Here is a 12791-nt window from a genome sequence, read left to right on the forward strand (position 1 = left end):
GTGTTAGCCCTGTCCCACCATCCTCAGGCAAGGGGGTTCAGGTGGCTTACAACAGAGCGCTGGAAGGGGGCAGCTCCTGTGGCGCTTTGGTAGGGATTCCTATTCGTCGGTCTGTCCGACGTACGTCGAATGTGACCGACTGAATGGGAACGTCTCGGTTACAAAGGTAACCCTCGTTCCCTGAAGGAGGGAACGGAGACGTACGTCCCGTCGCCACAGTCGCTGTACCGCGCTGATGCTGCCGCCTATCCAGTTCGGCTCCTCAGCGAAAATCTGAAGATGCAATGCACCTGCTGCTCATTATATACCCGCGCTGCGAGGCGAGCAGCTGATGCATATGATTGCATGCCAATGTGCATTGGCTCGTTTTAGTTACACTCGAAGTAGATTGGCCGAATAGGAATCTAGCGAGATTCCTATTCGTCGGTCTGTCCGACGTACGTCTCTGTTCCCTCCTTCAGGGAACGAGGGTTACCTTTGTAACCGAGACGTTTTTATTTCTCTTTCTTTTAGTGCTTGTTCACAGCAGATGTTTAAATGATTGAGAGAATGTTTCAGGAACATCATACTAACCTTTAAATAACATTCTACTAACATTAAGAAAAACTGGATATTTTTAGGTTCTTGGAATGTTACAAATCAACGTTCCTAGAATGTTGAATTTTAAAAGTTGAAAGAACGTTTGAGGAACGTCATACCTTTTAAAACACATTCCTCTAACTTTATGAAAACTGGACAGTTTTTACGTTCTCAGAACCAACACTGAATATTTGGAGAACATTCTTATAACAAAATTTTGTTAGCTGGGATATTAAATATATTTAGACATTAAAAACAAATCAGTCATGCTAAGAAAAATAATTCAAACTATGGTGTTCATAAATGATTCCATTTATTTTAAATATTGTCATGTTATTGCTCTATATGATTCTTAGTTTTTAACAAAGAGGTACCATTTGTTTAAGGTATTAATTTTAGGTGTTACAAAGACAATAAAAAAAAGTGTTCTATATGTGATATATTATAGACCAACATAATTTGTCTTAATGTTTGGTTGTTACCTTGGCCAGGTCTCTCTTGTAAAAGAGATTTTAAATCTCAATGAGACTTCCTGGTTAAATAAAGATAAATTAAAAATAAAATAAGAGTAAATGTAAACAAAATTACAATTAAACAACGTTATTTTAAGATCTGGCCTGTTATCCTATTATGTTGAGAAGTATGACTCCTGCACTGTATAAACTACACATGTGTAGCACTCTAGTTTACACATTTTGTGTCAATATTGCATAAAAATGTGTTGAAAGAATTCAATTGTTTTACACATATTATGTGTAGTTTTAAAATTAACACAACCTGTGTATTTGTTCACAGCATCCAAAACAGTAATGTGTTAATATTACACATTTACACATCTTAATTTCATCTTACATCTTACACATGTTCATTTTTAGAGGTGAAGACCAGACCTCCAAAACCAAGACCATTCAAGACCAGAGGTGTGGTCAAGACAAGACCTTCCAAGACCATTCAATCAAGACAGTTAATTAATCATGTGACTATTGAACATTAATGACAAACACCTGCTGTTAACAAACAGAATCACTGGAAGAACAGAAAAAAGGAGATTAGCAGAAACCCATGAACTACAACTGAATTCAGTCACAGCCTTAAATGAAATTAACTGAAGATAAAATACATTACATCTCTGAAGATCTCAGCAGAGGAGGATTAAACAACTCCACAAGCAGAGGTGTAAAGTCCAGAGGTCAGAAAGTCCTGCCATATGTTTATTCCACCCACACAACAAAAGCTCCAGTGTTAAATGAACACTGAAGCAGTGCTAAAGTTGAGATAATTACGTGATTAATTGAGTGATGACTGACCATTATTGAAGATGTCTGATGTTAACAAGCAGAATCACCAAAGGAGAAAATTAAAATTTTTAAGTCCCCATCATGGGGACCCTTGACATTAGATTTTAGATATTAGACTTTGTTTGGGCGGTTGTAACTGAGTTATAACATCCAGACAAGCAAAGATGAAAGATGATCAGGTGGTGTTGGTTATGTTTTCACATAATCATTATTTGACCTGAATCACTGAACTCATTTAGAGATTTACATTATTGATTACAGCAGCACTGTGACTGTACAGATGAAGATTTAATATAATCCAAATGATTTCTCAAAATTTGTTCTGAATAATAAAAAAAAATCTTTATTTTAGGCACACACACCATGACATCATGAATCAGCGTATGAATCTCAACAACTGATAAACAGATCAACTCTGATCATTAGAAAACAAGTTACTAAAAAGTCACATTAAAACAGAAAAAAAATAAAATAGTGGGAATAAAGAAAATTACTAAGACAATTCAGCTCATAATTTATTAATGCAGCAATGCATGATGGGAGCCATGGATGAATTTTGATTGGTGGCACCCAGAATGCACTGCAACATGCTTTATTATTTTCACCATTGTTGAGATTCACATTGTTGAGAACTCAGTTACAACCGCCCAAACAAAATGTAATATAAAAAAGTCAAGGGTCAAGAGCCCAACTAAAGCAAACTCTGATCTCCATGATGGTGACTTAAAATTTAGATTTTCTCCTTTGATTCTGCTTGTTAACAACAGATCATCTTCCTGACACATTAACTGTGTTAAAATCATTAAAGGTGCCCTAGATTCAAAATTTGAATTTACCTCAGCATAGTTGAATAACAAGAGTTCAGTACATGGAAAAGACATACATTGAGTTTCAAACTCCATTGCTTTCTCTTTCTTATGTAAATCTCATTTGTTTAAAAGACTTCCGGAAAACACGCGGATCTCAACATAACACCGACTGTTACGTAACAGTCGGGTGTACGCCCCAATATTTGCATATGCCAGCCCATGTTCCCAACATTATGAAAGGCATTAGACAAGGGCAGCCAGTAACGTCTGGATCTGCACAGGTGAATCAACAGACTAGGTAAGCAAGAACAACAGCGAAAATGGCAGATGGAGCAAAAAATAACTGACATGATCCATGATAGCATGATATTTTTAGTGATATTTGTAAATTGTCTTTCTAAATGTTTTGTTAGCATGTTGCTAATGTACTGTTAAATGAGGTTAAAGTTACCATCGTTTCTTACTGAATTCACGGAGACAAGAGTCACCGCTATTTTCATTTTTAAACACTTGCAGTCTGTATAATTCATAAACACAACTTCATTCTTTATAAATCTCTCCAACAGTGTAGCATTAGCCGTTAGCCACAGAGCATAGCCTCAAACTCATAGAGAATCAAATATAAACATCAAAATAAATACTTTACTCACATAATTCGAAGCATGCATGCCGCATGCATGACGAACATCTTGTAAAGATCCATTTGAGGGTTATATTAGCTGTTTGAACTTTGTAAATGTGCTGTAATATAATCGAGAGCTCGTGTGGCAGAGAGCACGCGAATTAAAGGGGCGGCGTGCTGAAAAAATCAGTGCATAGTTAATGATGCCCCAAAATAGGCAGTTAAAAAAATGAATTTAAAAAAAATCTATGGGGTATTTTGAGCTGAAACTTCACAGACACATTCAGGGGACACCTTAGACTTATATTACATCTTGTGAAAAAGCATTCTTGGGCACCTTTAACATAATGAATGTGTCAAAATTAACACAAGTGTTGTCCCAAAACACAAGCACTGTCTGCGCCGATGGCCTCATGGGCAGCGCTCCGACATGTAGCGCCAATGCACTTCGGGCGACCCGAGTTTGTGTTCCGACTCGTGATCCTTTCCCGATCCCGTCCCCCTCTCTCTCTCCCACTTCGCTTCCTGTCTAATCACTGTCCTATCATAATAAAGGCAAAAACAGCAAAAAATAAATCTTAAAAAAAAATAATAATAATTTTAAAAAAAACACAAGCACTGATGTGTAAGTGATGTTTTTTGACTGGACTTGACAAAGAGACCATTCCAAATTTGATCTTCATGTTCAGAAGTAGCACAGGTGTTTTCCTCTTTCCTTAAATGATTCTGCCTGTTAACAGCAGGTGTTCATCACTACTTGATTAATGAATTAATTATCTCATTAACCTCCCTCTTGAATGGTCTTGGTCTCAGTCTTGGAGTGTCTGGTCTTGACTACACCTCTGGTTAACCTTCCTGACACATTCACTGTGTTAAAATCATTGACTCAATGAACGTGTCAAAATTAACACAACTAGTGTTGTCCCTAAACTCACAGACTGATATGTAAGAATTTAACACATTTTGAGTCACTTGTATGGCAAGTTACTAATTTTATACACTCCTATGTCAATCACATATTATTAGGCCTACTTAACACATGTGAAATTGGGGCTAGTTGTCACACTTTTTACTCCAGCTATTGGTGGCAAGGTATAATGGAAGTAGGTCTATAAAGCAGCTTGTTTTCACCACAAAATAAAAAATAAAAAATATAATTTTCTCTTACACTTCTGACTTTTTTCTTGTATCCTGGGAGTTTATAACTCACAATTTTACTTTATTCTTAGAATTGTGAGATATAAACTCTTTTTTTTTTTTTCCCGTGGCGGAAACAAGCTTCCATAACTAGACTATGTGAGTGGTTGAGTGTATAGTGTGGGTATTATGTTGCCACTAGATGGCATCAGTCTCTTGCAGGAAATAATTTTCCCTGCCCCAAATGGCACATGTGTGTTAAGCCCAAAAGACAGTAGGGTGTCCCGTTTGTCATTTTAGGTTTCAGAAGGGTGCTCGAGAACACCCCTTTTGCAGTCGATTTGCCAAGCGGCATTACGTCGCAAAATGTGGGCTCGGAGGAAGAACGCAAGGGATTAGGGTTCCATTTGGAACAGGGACTGTACTTTTTTTTTTTTTTTCCAAAGTGAAGTGAAGGCCAAGTATGGTAACCCATACTCAGAATTTGTCCTCTGCAATTAACTCATCCAAGTTAATGCACACACATTAGGAGCAGTGTGTAGTGAACACACACACTGCAAGCCGTGGGCACACACGCCCAGTGGGCAGCACCTGGGGAGTCTATTAAGAATTGAACCCACATCCAACTCTCACAACTGCCCCCTAATGTTTACCCCTCAATGGGTATAGAGATGGACCCCCTAATGGAGAGAGAATGTTTATAAACCATAAAAGAAATGTATGTTAATCAATATATGAACTTACATGTGCATTAACAATCTCCAATAGCAAAAAGGTTTATGTAATTCATGCTTCAGCCTCTTCTGCTACTGGGAAAGAATGAGACAAATTTGAAGTCACACTGTAAGATATAAAATCACAATTACAAGAAATCATGAGGCGGAAATGGACATCTATAGTTTTGTTAAACTGACTACAACATGGTAACTGTTTAAAGATCATTTAATTTTCAATAACCAATATCTCTGATCATTCCAAGGCACACATGCTTTAATTACAGATATTCAGACAGATTGAGTGTTATTGTAAATAATTACCAATACAAAAGTGGCTTCAGTGCATTTGCAGTGAAATACAACTAGTCAAAATAAATTCAGTAGTCTTTTATATAGTCTCTAAATATCAGTTCTGACCCAAAGTGAGGAAAATAATTAGCTTCAAAGAATTATGTGTCTCAAAGGCCAAATATCATAAATTGCACCTTCATTATTCAAACATTCTGTGGGCACATGCTTGCACATACTTCATTAGTGCACCATCTTTAAATGTAAAAACTCAATCATAAGAGTAGCTTTCCAAGATTATTCTTTATAATTTAAAAATATACGAAATGACAATATAACAATATACCTGCTCTCTTCACATATGAGAACTTGTACAGTACATTTGTTTTTTAATCAAAGAACCCTGAGTGTTGTCATTCAAATAATCTCTATGAAGAGAGAAACACAGAGCATATGAAAGGAATAATGGAGAATGTGAGAGAAATGGAAAATAAAAGCAGGTTAGGTGAGCTTCTGAATCCATCGGAAGTGAAGGAGACATATCCAGGCTGGTTGCTTTCCATGTAAGAGTTGATCCAGTCCTGGTAACGAGACACTCGGGCGTACACACCAGGATATTTGGGGTTAGCACATCCTATACCAAAACTCACAATGCCAGACTGAATCCACAGAGAGCCGTTCCTACTGACCATTGGACCTCCAGAGTCTCCCTGCATTGATAAACACAACATTTATATCTGAAAATATACAGTTAACTGTTAAATCAAAATCATGAAATCAAAATTAACAATTCTTATTTTTATGAATATTGCAGTGTTTATTATAAATGATTTTCTCTGTGCATTTTTTTTAATTTTTTTATTCATGTGCCCTTGTAACCTTTAATCAAAATAACTTCCCCTTCCACTTGCGGCAACATCTTTTCTCTTCTCTGATGATGTGTTTACTGGCCTGACATTTCACTCACATGAGATCACAGCATTAGCAAACCACAAAAATCAAGTCCCAACCTACATTTCTTCTTGTTTGAGAAGCCGCTTCAGGAAAAGACTATTGCAACTTTTGAGATATTTTGTGTCATATTTTGAGTTTTAATGTTTGGGTTAGGGTCATTGGGTCATTTTTTTGTAACATATAAATTTAAAAAGGTTCAAATGAATGGTTGATGTCATACCTGACATGCATCTTTCCCTCCCTGATTCAACAATCCAGCACACATCATATTGCTTGTGATGCCACCTCCATAAGCATTATTACAGTCGCTGTTGCTCACAATTGGTATCATCACCTCCTGCAGAATGTCAGGAGCTGTGCCTGTGACATGGATGAGAGGACAATTTCAATGTAATTTAATAGATATTTACAGTAAATTGTTGAGCTTTACAGAATTTACAAGTAAGTATTCACTCACCTCCAGACTGTAGCGCTCCCCATCCAGTGACCCAGCTCTCTGAACCTGCAGCAAATGTACTACCAGCAGCAGCCAAACAGACTGGCTTAATATAATCAGAGAAAGTCACGGAGGAAGAGAGCTGGAGCAGGGCTATGTCGTTGTCATCGCTAGGATTGTTATAGTAAGGATGGTTAATGACTTGACTCGCTGTCCTGTATACCTGATTAGGGTTTGAGCCTGATTGGCTCTGAAGTCCTAGGTAGACCTCAATGGTACCCAGGGAGGAACTGTAAAGAGGTAAAGTCAGTTTTAATTCCAATGTGATCAATTTATAATTGTGTCTTGAGTTGTATTTAAAGGGTTAGTTCCACCAAAAATGAAAATCGTGTTGTTACAAGACTTTCATTCATCTACGAAACACAAATGAAGATATTTTTAATGAAATCTGAGATTTCTGTCCCTCCATTGAAAGCCTATTCACCCAAAACTCTGAAGTTGTGAACTCTGAAGACTTTTTTGTGGAACAACAAAAGAGTGAGTAACTGATGACAGAATTTTCATTTTTGGGTGAACTAACCCATCAAACTTGAATACCTCTGGAAGCAGTGAGCAGCAGACAAAACCCAGTCTTTATTAATCAGACTCCCGCCACAAAAATGGCCTCCAAAGCTGGCACTTTGAATGCTGACTTGCCACGGCCAGGACCCTGCCGCTGCATTTTGTCCTCCAACAATCTTGTTGTTGAGGGGAGCTTGACCACATACTGATTATAGGAAAGAAAATGTTTGAATTCTAAATTAAAATCCCCTATAAATAAATAAATGTAGAAAAAGAGTTTTATGGTCATTAACAACTTACCATCTAACTGGCAGAGAGAACCTGTCAGGGAGACAGAGACCAAATATTTGGATAAACACACACAGAGCTGATAAACTGGTTTGTTTGTGTTGCCTGCGACCTCATTGTGTTAGTACATACCATTGGTATGAATCAAGATAATACCTCAACATTAACTAAAAAGTGTTAAAATGATGCATTGTCATGAGTAACTGAACTTGTTCGTCCTGGGAGCTAAATTAGGCCTGTACCATACTAAGTAGTAGTGTAACTACAGGCTCCTTTGCAGCATCTCAATACAGAAATTACAGTAATTTCTGGGTTACTGGATTTAATATTTGATTAAAAAATGGCCATAAGTTATAAAATGGTTATGGGGAGATGTGACTGAGAACTACAAAATATAATACATCTAATTTATGGAATCAAATTTACACCCAAAGGAAAATTTATCAACACAGTGTGTCATGTTTGATTTTTTTTTTTTTTTTTTTTTTTTTTTAGTATTAAAGTATTTTATGCTGCTTAATAAAAGCTTTTGTTGTCAAAGATTCTGTTGGTTTATGATGTATTTTCATTACTATGCTGCACTGTAAACCCTAACGCTCAAAATAATTAATTGGTTTGAGTAGGACAAACATAAATTGAACAAATTAGTTCAGTCAAATTAACTTTTATGAGTATTTAGAACTTTCTTTTTCTTTCAAGTTCACAGAACTGATATATTTTAAGTAAACTGAACTGTTTCATTGTTTTGAGTTTCATGAACTTATTTCTTAATTTCCTTAATTTAGACGAACTTAAGTTTAACTGAATGTGGCTTAGTTTGAAAGCAAGCAAGTATAAATGCTTTACCGTATATTGTTGCACTCGTTCAGCAAGTGCTGTACCATGCTATTGTTAACATGTTAGCAAGTTAGCGTTTTCTGAATTAGCTTGTCATAGCTAAGTTTAATAAAATGTTCACATTGAGGTTTCATGAAAATTTTAAGTTAAATGTATGAATTAGTCTACTCAAACATTTCAAGTTAAGAACAATTCAAATGTATATTAGTACAAAATAAAAATCTGCCAGTTCTGCTTACTTAAACTTTGAATTTCTTAACTTAAAAATTTTGCAGCAACTGATTGCCTCAAACGTTTTGAGTTTTGCCAACTTATTCGGGTTTACAGTGTGCTTATGTGAATGTGAATACTGTATCCTGTTAGCATAGGTGCTTAAATATACAGAATAAGATCACAGATGAGACTACAGAGTCATGGAAGGTCTTAAATAGTACTTGACCTCGAAAGATCTCAGTCACCTTAACAAATGATTACGACTTTGACCCTTCTTTGTATCATATATTAGACCAGTTGAGTTGTTTAAATATACACCCAGATACTTATAACTGGTTACAATCTCAATTTCTGACTCTTGTATATTCACTTGTACCACTTGCTGAGGAAATCTGCTAAAATCAACCACTATTTCCTTTGTCTTATAGCATTTAGCCTGAGACCGTTTATCTCACACCTGTCACAGTCTGTGTTTAGATTCATTTTCATGGACTTTTAGTTGGTTTGTCTTCAGTCACATGTTTCCTTTGTTCTAGTTTCCTGCCAATCGTTAATTGCCATGGGACACATATTAACTTTTCGTCATTGTCTCTTCATCACTATGTAGTTTCTGTGGAGTTCTCATTCGTTGTCCGTTTTTTTTTTTGTGTGTGAAAAAACAGTTACGTTTCCTTCTTGTCATTGGCTTATCTGAGTTTGTTTTATTAAAGGACCTTTTTGTTTGTAGAAACCTGTTTGAACCTTTCATCTGAACCTCAGCGTGACAACACCAGCCAAACTCTTTAATAGCTCCCTATATTCCCTATATTGCGAAATTTAAACAGCAAACATAAGTTAACACCACAACGAAAATGGTCGAAAATAGAAAGATAGATAGATAGATAGATAGATAGATAGATAGATAGATAGATAGATAGATAGATAGATAGATAGATAGATAGATAGATAGATAGATAGATAGATAGATAGATAGAACCAGTTTTTAAATTTTCATCTGTTGAGTGCACTACTGCCACCGTAAAAACCTACTTTGAAACCATTATTTATTAGAGTATGGAAAATAATCTTGATTGTTTATAGCTAATGCTGATTTTAAATGAAATATCTATAATTCAAATATCTTTCAAATATCAATCATTAATGTTATTATTTTTACAATAGTAAAAGAGAAGTATAAAAAGATAGTTGAATGTTTGGGCGTTACTCATTCTTTATTATCGTCACTGCTTTCCACATTTTTAAACAATTTAGCTTCTTTAAAGTTGCTATCCTTTGTCTATATCCCTATATTCATATTAAAATAGAATAGTAGGCGATATAAATACATTTTACATTTGTAAAGAAATTAATATAAAAAGCACAATGTATATTTTATCTCAACAACCCTTAAGCATAAGCCTTCAGATCAAAAGGTGTTTACAATCATGACAAACCTAAATTCAGTCAAGTGTAAAAGCCATTTCAGGTATTGGTGTGTGTGTTACAGAGGTCCTTCATTTCAGTTAAATTGGCTTGTCATTATTAAACCATTTAAACATTATTAAACTTACACTTAATTTTATAGACTTTAGTAAGATCTTACCTGCTATGTTGAGAAGTAAGGCTCCAGCAACACTCAAAGCTGTGTTAAACTTCATACTAATGCTCTGGTCTGTGTTCTGACTGCTGTAACCTCTACCCTCAGCTCTCTAATGAGATGTAAATCAGCTATTGTGTGTTTATCATGAGTTCTCAGCCCCCACCACCATGAGTCTCTGACTCAACTTTTTCAGGTGCCTTTATTACAGCACACACCCCGGTCACCTTTAGAGGTGTTTTATGGATCACTTATTGAGTGTCTTTCAGTTCGCTTTCAAGTCGCTTTACTACAGGTTAACACATTATACGTTTCAATTGTCTCTAAATTGATTTACATTTTGTCACTTGCGATTTAGGACCAAAAATAAATAAATAAATAAATAAAAATATAAATAAATAGCATACTGGATGAGCAAACTGCATTTAATATATATTGTAATACACAAAAGTCTTCAATTTCCTTTATTTGGTATTATTATCTTTTTTGGTAGCAATTATCCTTTTTGCTCTCATCAACCTCCCTGTTTGCCTCTGCCTCTTAATGGACATATTAAATAAACAATAAAGTTATCAAGTGAGTCTAAGACTCTTAGTCTCTTATTTTAATCATGATTTTAAAATTAATTTGTGCTGGTATCAAACAGAAAGATACAACACTGTCTCATTACCTCTTTACTCTATTCACCAAGGCTGAATTTATTTGATCACTAATAATACAGCAATATTGTGAAATATTATTACAATTTTAATATCTCTTTAAGTTGTAATTTATTCCAGTGATGAAAAAGCTGAATTTTCAGCATCATTACTCCAGTCTTCAGTGTCACATGATCCTTCAGAAATCATTCTAATATGCTGATTTGCTGCTCAAGAAACTATTTTAAATGTTGAAAACAGTTGTGCTGCTTAATATTTTGTGGGAACAATGATACTTCCAAAATTGTTTAATAAATAGAAAGTTCAAAAGAACAGCATTTATTTGGAATAGAAATATTTTCTTTACTGTCACCTTTTATCAGTTTAGTAGTAAAACAAAAAATCTTTCTGAGCCCATGCAGACTTTAGAAATGGTAATGTATATTCATGCATAAAGAACATATTTGTGTTGAGTTTCAAAGATAAAAGTTTTGCTGGTGAGTTCATTAGGGCAAAGAGAATATATGAAAGAAGAACAGTGGAGTCATGAACAGTTTAAATAAATAAAATAAAAAATAAATACTTTTATTTTCCTATAATTTATTTACTATCATTTAGATGTGTTTTATTGCTTGTTCAGTGATCTAGTTTTACCGGTTTTATTACGATGGACAACCCAGAATGTTTTTTTAAGCCCTTAAGCCCTGGGAGATGATGTCATGTCATTAAAGGTATATATGTGAGAGGTGATGAACTGTACAATCAACTGCACATGTCATTTTTCCAAAGAATGCCACTATTTTCTTGTACCAGAAGTTTGATTATTGCTAAGAAATTATAAATGATATCTCACAATTCTGGGGAAAAAAGGCAAAATTGTGAGATATTGTGATAAAAAAGTCAGATTAGTGAAAAAGTGGCAGTTACCTTTTTTTGTTTTTTATTCTGTGGCAGAAGCAAGCTTCTGGAACAAATACTGTCAGAAAAAAAGGTACAGTGCTGTCACTGGGGCGGTACCCTAAAGTACAAAGGTAAAAAGGTACTAATATGTACCTTTTAAGGTACTAATATGTGCCTTTAAGGTACAAATATGCACTTTAAAAGTACTAATATGTACCTTTAAGGTACGAATATGCACCATTTAGGGGTAAGTAAGGTACAAAGATGTACCTTTTTACCTTTGTACCTTAGGGTACCGCCCCAGTGACGGCACTGTACCTTTTTTTCTGACTGTAAAGTGAAAAGACAACCGTGGAAACAACACATGCTCATTTAATGTCATATATACACACATATAATATACTCTTTTGAGGTAAACCACCATCAGCTCATACACAGGGCGATATAGTATCAGTGAATGTACTGTCACTTTTTAAAAGTTCAGTGGTAATGAACATTTGTTTATTGATTACATCATATTTATGAACCACACTCAAAAAAATAACTCTTTGAACAAACATAAAAAATCATGGAAAGGATTTCCACATGATTAAGTTGCTTTATTTCAACATTATGCAATTCTGTTATTCCAATTTAATGTACTTACGTTGGGTCAACTTCATCTATTAAGGTTGATTCAACTTATTTACTATGGTTGGGCACAGCTTAATTTAATAGTGTCAGCCCAACAAATTTGCAATGCTTTGGAAAATAAATAAATAAAAAATAAATTGTTTTCATATACATTGATTTTTACAATTAATTCTTCTTGTTTAATTTTGTGATTTATATAACTTTTGTGATGTTTTGTGTTAGAAATCTAGATGTGATACTGGATTCATCCTAAGTTGCCTTAACCAAAAACATTGTAAAGCCTAAATTGATCATAAATCCATTGGT

At 34.9% G+C, this 12791-nt stretch overlaps 1 protein-coding gene across 1 annotated transcript; it reads right to left on the minus strand.

The window, feature by feature from the left end:
* Window positions 1-5310: 5310 nt before the first annotated feature.
* On the minus strand, window positions 5311-10436 carry zgc:123295 (uncharacterized protein LOC641564 homolog). Its single transcript, XM_048207714.1, has 6 exons — window positions 10321-10436; window positions 7701-7721; window positions 7437-7605; window positions 6861-7129; window positions 6624-6763; window positions 5311-6159 (listed from the first exon to the last, which is right to left on the minus strand). The coding sequence occupies exons 1-6, from the start codon at window positions 10373-10375 to the stop codon at window positions 5878-5880; spliced, it is 936 nt and encodes a 311-aa protein (XP_048063671.1). The 5' UTR covers window positions 10376-10436; the 3' UTR covers window positions 5311-5877.
* Window positions 10437-12791: the final 2355 nt, after the last annotated feature.

The sequence above is a fragment of the Megalobrama amblycephala genome, linkage group LG1 (assembly GCF_018812025.1).
Source record: "Megalobrama amblycephala isolate DHTTF-2021 linkage group LG1, ASM1881202v1, whole genome shotgun sequence".
NCBI lineage: Eukaryota > Metazoa > Chordata > Actinopteri > Cypriniformes > Xenocyprididae > Megalobrama > Megalobrama amblycephala.